Source organism: Gallinula chloropus (genome assembly GCF_964237585.1).
Source record: "Gallinula chloropus genome assembly, chromosome: 22".
In the NCBI taxonomy this organism is placed as follows: Eukaryota; Metazoa; Chordata; class Aves; order Gruiformes; family Rallidae; genus Gallinula; species Gallinula chloropus.
Genome location: NC_140107.1, coordinates 7,508,519 through 7,514,593, shown reverse-complemented (window position 1 = coordinate 7,514,593; position 6,075 = coordinate 7,508,519). Strand labels below are relative to the sequence as shown.

At 69.4% G+C, this 6,075-nt stretch overlaps 1 protein-coding gene across 2 annotated transcripts; it reads left to right on the top strand.

The window, feature by feature from the left end:
• Window positions 1–994: 994 nt before the first annotated feature.
• On the top strand, window positions 995–5,891 carry SYTL1 (synaptotagmin like 1). 2 transcript variants are annotated; one of them, XM_084274209.1, is made up of 15 exons: window positions 995–1,046; window positions 1,974–2,221; window positions 2,538–2,683; window positions 2,767–2,875; window positions 3,174–3,213; window positions 3,498–3,597; window positions 3,687–3,793; window positions 4,025–4,147; window positions 4,242–4,408; window positions 4,486–4,588; window positions 4,695–4,856; window positions 4,941–5,019; window positions 5,108–5,207; window positions 5,306–5,511; window positions 5,667–5,891. In XM_084274209.1, the coding sequence occupies exons 2-15, from the start codon at window positions 1,974–1,976 to the stop codon at window positions 5,804–5,806; spliced, it is 1,830 nt and encodes a 609-aa protein (XP_084130335.1). In that variant the 5' UTR covers window positions 995–1,046; the 3' UTR covers window positions 5,807–5,891. The 2 variants fall into 2 exon arrangements, with proteins under 2 accessions (XP_084130335.1, XP_084130334.1); XM_084274208.1 differs by having other exon boundaries at window positions 1,010–1,046; window positions 1,925–2,221.
• The last annotated feature ends 184 nt before the right edge of the window (window positions 5,892–6,075 follow it).

Here is a 6,075-nt window from a genome sequence, read left to right as displayed (position 1 = left end):
GAGCATCCCTCGGGTTTGGGGTCCCCCCCTCCCCCGGGGGTGCTCCCCTTCCGCGCCACCCCTTTCTGGGGAGCCTGACGCCTCCCAGTTTAGCCCAGTTCAGCCCAGTTCAGTCCCGTCCGGCGGGTGCTGCCGGCTCCAGTCCCTGCTTTCCTTCGCGCCCGCGGCTCGCCCGGCCCGGCCCGGGGGAGGGGACCGGGGGCACCGGCTGCGCGAGGGTCCCGTGGGGCGCTGGGGGGGGGACACGAGTGACCCCCCCACACACAGTCTGGCCAGGTAAGGGCGGCCGTGGGACTGACCCCACCGCTCGCCCCGTGGCGGGGCTGGACCGGCACCCTGGGGCGGGAGGTGGGGAGGAGAAGGGGGGGGTTGGGGGGGGGTGGGTCCGGCTGCTCTCGCCCTGCTCAGGGGGCGCGGCCCCCCCCCAGCTCGGTCTGAGCCCCGCGGAGGGGGGGCGGGATGGGGTCTCGGGGACCCGAACTTCAGCGGTGGCTGTCACAGCCCCCTCGCTGTGCCGGTACCGGCCGGGGGGGGGGGTTGGTCGGGGTCTGAGGCCGCGGTGATGGGCTCCGGGACCCCCGGTGCTGGGGCGGGGGGGGCGCTGGGGGTGCAGCCCTGGGCTGTGGTGGGGCGCTTGGGACCTGCCGGTCCCCGGGGGGGCTGAGCCTGGGGGGGGTCTCAGGAGGGCTGAGCCTGGGTGGCTTTTGGGGGGAGAGGTGGGGGGGGTTGTTTCACACTCTCCGTCCCCCCACATCGTGGCGGGCACAAGGGAAGGGGGTGCCCCCCCCCCCCAGCTGTGCTTCACCGGGAGGTCCGACTGGTTTGACCGGTCTGCAGGGGTGGGGGGCAGGTGCCGCCCCCCCCCGCGGGACGGGGGGTGCGTGTTCCCCACCCACCTGCACCCACCTGCCGGGGTCCCCAGACCCGGGTGGCTTTTTTTGGGTGCCGGCTCTGTTCCGGGGTGCGGGGACACCCAGTAAACAGGATACGAGCCCGGCTGCGGCGGGGAGGCAGCGGCAGCAGCGTCCCAGACCCGGCGAGAGCCGGTACGTGTCTCCCGAGACCCCCCCGCCCCAGCCCCGGTGCAGCAGGGTGGGTGCAGGGTCTCCCTGGGTGGGATGCTGGGGGGTGCCCAGGTCGTACAGGGGGAGGTCCCTGGTGCTGGGGTTGAGGTTTCCACGGTGGGGTTGGCACCCATCCCATCTGCACCGTGGTCCCCAGGGGTGGGGGGATGTCTGAGATCCCCCCCTCCCCCGGAGCTGGGACACCCGTGGGGCTGGGGACAGGGTGACCCACAGGGCTGGAATAAGGGCACCTGTGTGTGGGGCTGGGCCAGGAGCCGGGTGTCCGAGCCCCATGGCCGTGCCAGGGTGTGGCTGTGCTGGTGCTCACGTCCCAGGGTGCTGGGGGTGCTGGGGGGGGCAGCAGGACTGATTCTGCCCCAGCACTGCTGCAATTTCCTGCCCTCAGCATCCTGGGCAGCGCTTTCCCAACACCGGGGCCAGGAAGGGCCCTGGTGAGGCAACACCGGGCAGTGGGGCAAGAACCCCCGCTGCACCCTGCGCCCTGGGAGCTGTGATGAGCTGAGTACGGTCTCAGCCTGGCTTGGTCTAAGCCCAACGAGGGGCCAGCCAAGCCCCCTTTTGCCGCCCATCTCGTGCCGTGGCAGCCGGTGGAGCCCGTGGGAAAGCAGGCAGGGGCAGAGCTGGCCCTGAGCAAACACCCTTTGCAAACAGGTCTGCGGGCAGGAACCCCGGCAGCAGCAGGGCTGGGCCTGGCACGGGGCCTGGCAGTGGGAGTGGCAGGGCTGCCAGCAGCCTGCCCTTGGTTTGCCCCTGCTGGGGGTCCCGGGGGTGTTTTGGGGTGCAGGGTGGCAGGGGTTGGGGGTGTGTGCTGAGCTTCCACTCTGTGTCTTTCTCTGCAGAGGGTCAGGATGAGTCCCAGCCCAAAGCAGCCCCGAGCTCTCTCTCCAGATGCTGGTGTCGCTGGTGCATGCCCGGCACGCTGAGCTCCCCCCTGCGCAGCACCCCGCTCCTCAGCACCCCCCCAGGCCAGCGCCCTGGGGTGCCCCTGCCGTGCCCCCCCACCCCACCATGGCGCTGGAGCCGGGGGCTGAAGCGCTGCTGGACCTGAGCTTCCTGACGGACGAGGAGCATCGCGCCATCGCCGAGGTGCTGCGCCGCGACTGGCAGCTGCGCCGCTGCGACGAGGGGCGCGTCAGGTGAGGAGGGGGGGTCCCCTGCTCAGCATCCCCACTGGTGACAGCGTAAACCCCTCAAAGGCAGCCAGCCCTGGGGACCTAACAGCCAGGCTGGGGGTCCCCTTTCCCCCAGGGAGGGGAGCTTGACCAGGGTGCAGCCCCACGGTGGGTCACCCATCACTGGGGGGTCCCACACCCCCTGGATGCAGCGGGTGGTGGTCCCTGTGCCGATCATGGTGGCTCCATCAACCGCTTGGGAAGGGAGATGGGGATGGTGTTGTGGGGGCTGGTGGCAGCCCTGGGGTGGGGGGACCCAGCACCACCCTCCCGCCACCAGCAAGCTCCGCAAGTCGGTGTCGGACCCGGCGCAGCTGCGGACCCTCACCGGGGACTGGTTCTGCGACGCCCGCGCCCAGCGCCACCGGCACCACCTGGGCTCCGACCTGGTCCGGGCCTCCATCCGCCGCAGGAGGCGGCCCCGGGGTAGGTGAGGGATGGGGATACGGGATGGGGGGAAGGACAGGGGGGGCTGGGGCTCAACCCGCTGAGGTCCCCGCTGTCCCCAGGAGCGGGGGACACGGAGTGCAGCCCCAGCCTGGGCGAGCTGGAGGCCATCGGTGAACCGCTGGCAGAGGAGAAGGAGGATGAGGATGGTGTGTCGGAGCCGGAGGAGAGGTGAGGGAGGGCGAAGGGGGGAGCGGGGGTCTCTCCTTGGTGTCTGGCTGAAGGTGGCACAGGCATGGAGGTGGGGAAGCCAGAGCAGAGCCTATGGTGCAGGGGAAGGCACAGCCAAAGCTGCACCGACCCAGTGTCTGTTCACGTCTGTCCACATCCTGGTGTCTGTCTGTCCACATCCTGGGGGTTCAGGATCCTGTCAGACCCCAGCTCTATAACCAGTGGGGATGGGGATGGGGGGAGGGCTCGTTAGCCTGCTGCTGAGTCCAGAGAAACTCGTTACTGTCTCTTCTCACAGCCCCGTGACGGAGGAGGCGCAGGCGGCCACAGAGCCCCAGGTTGGTGCCTGGTGGGGGGTTGAACCAGCACGACAGAGTCTGTGGCTGGGACCTGACACCCTGGTGATGGGCTGGGGCAGGGGGTTGGGGCCCTGGGTCACCCTCACTGCTGTGGCCCTGGAGCTGCAGCATCACCGTGATCCTGGACCCCACGGGATGGGGAGCGATGGGGGATGTCACGCAGGATGTTCCCCACCCTGTCCCCAAGGACCTCGAGGAGGCTGAGGGGAGTGGGGGGTGTCAGGGGTGCCCCTTTTCAGCCTTCCCCACCTGCCACCTCACAGCCCAGCCCCACGGCCCTGGCTCCAGAGGGGACCCCGGTGTCACAGCCCCTGCAGAGGGGTGACAGCCCTGCGAGGGAGCAGCACATCCCGGCCCAGCCTGGTAACCATGGGGGAGGGGGGCGGTGCTGTCAAGATTGGGGGGGTTCAGAGCCCCCCAGCACCGTTCACTAGCCTCCTCCTTCCCCCCAGCCCCCCATCATGCCCCCACTGTAGGGGGGAACCCCTTCAGCACATCCAGCACGGAGGAAGATGAGGAGGAGCCTGACTCGGCACACAGCGGCCCCGAGGCTGGGCAGGTTGTCTGGGGGGCTCTATGGGGCTGGGGAGGGGGTGTGGGTCTGTATGAGGCTGGGGGTGGGGGGGCTCTATGGGGCTGGGAGAGGCTGTATGGGCTGTGCACAGCCATCACAGCACATTCTGTGCCCAAGCACCCGGCACTTGCTGGGAGCTGGGTGCCCTCAGAAGCCCGGGATGGGGATGGGGGGGCTGGGTGGGGGTGCTGACCCCTTTTTGCTTTGCATTTCCAGGGCCCAGGACCCCCTGAGGTGGGTCAGGCATCCCCAGGCCGGAGGTCTCCACAGAACGGCCACACATCCCCCAGCAGCCAGCTGACCGCCAGCTCCTCCGTGTCCAGCCTCAGCTCCTCCACGGTACGGGGCCGGGTGGAGGGGGTGTGTGTATGTGTGTGTGGAGGGTGGGGGGGTCACCTCTGCAGCCCCCCTGACCCTGCCCCCTGCCCCGCAGCTGAGCGGCAGCCTGATGAGCCTGTACAGCGAGGGGGAGCTGGGCAGCGTGGCCGTGCGGGGCTGCGTCCAGTTCTCCCTGCGCTACGACCCGGCCAAGAAGGAGCTGCAGGTCCACGTGCTGCGGTGCCGCGAGCTGGCCGAGGCCAAGAAGCAGCGCTCGGACCCGTGAGTGTCCGTCCCACCCCCCCAGCAGCCGTGCCCAGGGGGGTACCTATGGCACCCACCCCGTTTTTGGGCTCCAGGTACATCAAGACCTACCTGCTGCCAGACAAGTCCAACCGCAGCAAGCGCAAGACCACGGTGCGCAAGAGGAGCTTGGACCCCATCTTCAACGAGACCCTCAAGGTTTGTAGCCCCGCTTTGGGGGGGATCCTCCTGCTTTGGGGGGTTTGGGGATGGGTGGGGTGGCCCCTCACTGTGCCCTCACCCCGGCTGTGACCCTCCCCACCAGTACAAGCTGGAGAAGAGGGACCTGCAGGGACGGACCCTGAACCTCTCGGTGTGGCACCATGACAGCCTGAGCAGGAACCTCTTCCTAGGGGAGGTGGAGATCGCGCTGGGCGCCTGGGACTGGGCCAACACACGCCCTGAGTGGTTCAGCCTCCAGCCCCGGGTGAGTCCCTGCCCCCCCCCCAGCCCACCCCATCCCCATCCCCAGCTCCCCCCCCGTAATCCCCCTGCCCCCCATCCGTTCCAGATGCCCATCTCCTCAGACGGCCTCGCCAGCCGGGGCAACCTCAACTTGGCACTGAAGTTCATCCCCAGCGGCTCAGAAGGTGAGAGGGGCCCATGGGCACTTGATGGGGGGGGAGCCGGGGGGGGTGTCTGGCATGTCAGGGTGCCCCTGACTCCTTTTCCCTGCAGGTGAGGGGCTGCCACCCACGGGCGAGCTGCACATCTGGGTGAAGGATGCTCAGAGCCTCATCCCTCTGCAGAGCGGCACCGTGGATGCCTTCGTGCAGTGGTAGGAAGGGGTGACAGCACCCTGGGGGAGGGGATGGGGGGGGGGGCACCCAGAGGAGCTGGTGTCCCACCACCCCCACCTCCCCCCCCCCTCCCCAGCTACGTGCTGCCGGATGACAGCAAGGCGAGCCGGCAGAAGACGCGGGTGGTGAAGAGGAGCCTCAACCCCCTCTTCAACCACACCATGGTGTACGACGGCTTCCAGGCCAAGGACCTGGCCGAGGCCTGTGCAGAGTTCACCCTCTGGCACCACGAAGCCTTCGCCAAGCGCCAGCTGGGCGGCATCCGGCTCAGCCTGGGCACAGGTGAGGAGGGGGCACCTGGGCACGGGGGCACCCCCCGAGCATCCCCCGAGCATCCCCCTTGCCCACCCAGAGTGCGGCAGGCACCCCTCCAGGGCTTGTAGTGGGGGTGACAGCAGGGGAGTGGCCAGAAGGGTGACAGGGTGGTCTCTCTGCAGGGAGCAGCTACGGGCTGCCGGTGGGCTGGATGGACTCGACGGCGGAGGAGCGGGGGGTGTGGGGGCGGCTGCTCCAGCAGCCCGGGCAGTGGGTGGAAGCGCTGCTGCCCCTAAGGACCAACCTGGTCCCGCGGGTGTAGCCCCCACACCCCACCCCCCCCCACCTCAGAGCATCACCTGGTGCCAGTGGGACTGTGGGACCTGGGGTGGGGGGGACAGGGCCGAGCCCAGAGCATCCGTGTGCAGGGCTGGGGTCTGTGCCCCCCTCCCCTTTCAGCAGCAATGAAGTGGCACTGGAGGGCACATTGGGCAGCTGTTTATTGCTCTGGGCACCGTACCCCAAACTTCTCCAGCCGGCACAGAGCTGGAGCCGCAGCATCTGCCCACTCCTGGCATGGGGCTGTGCCCT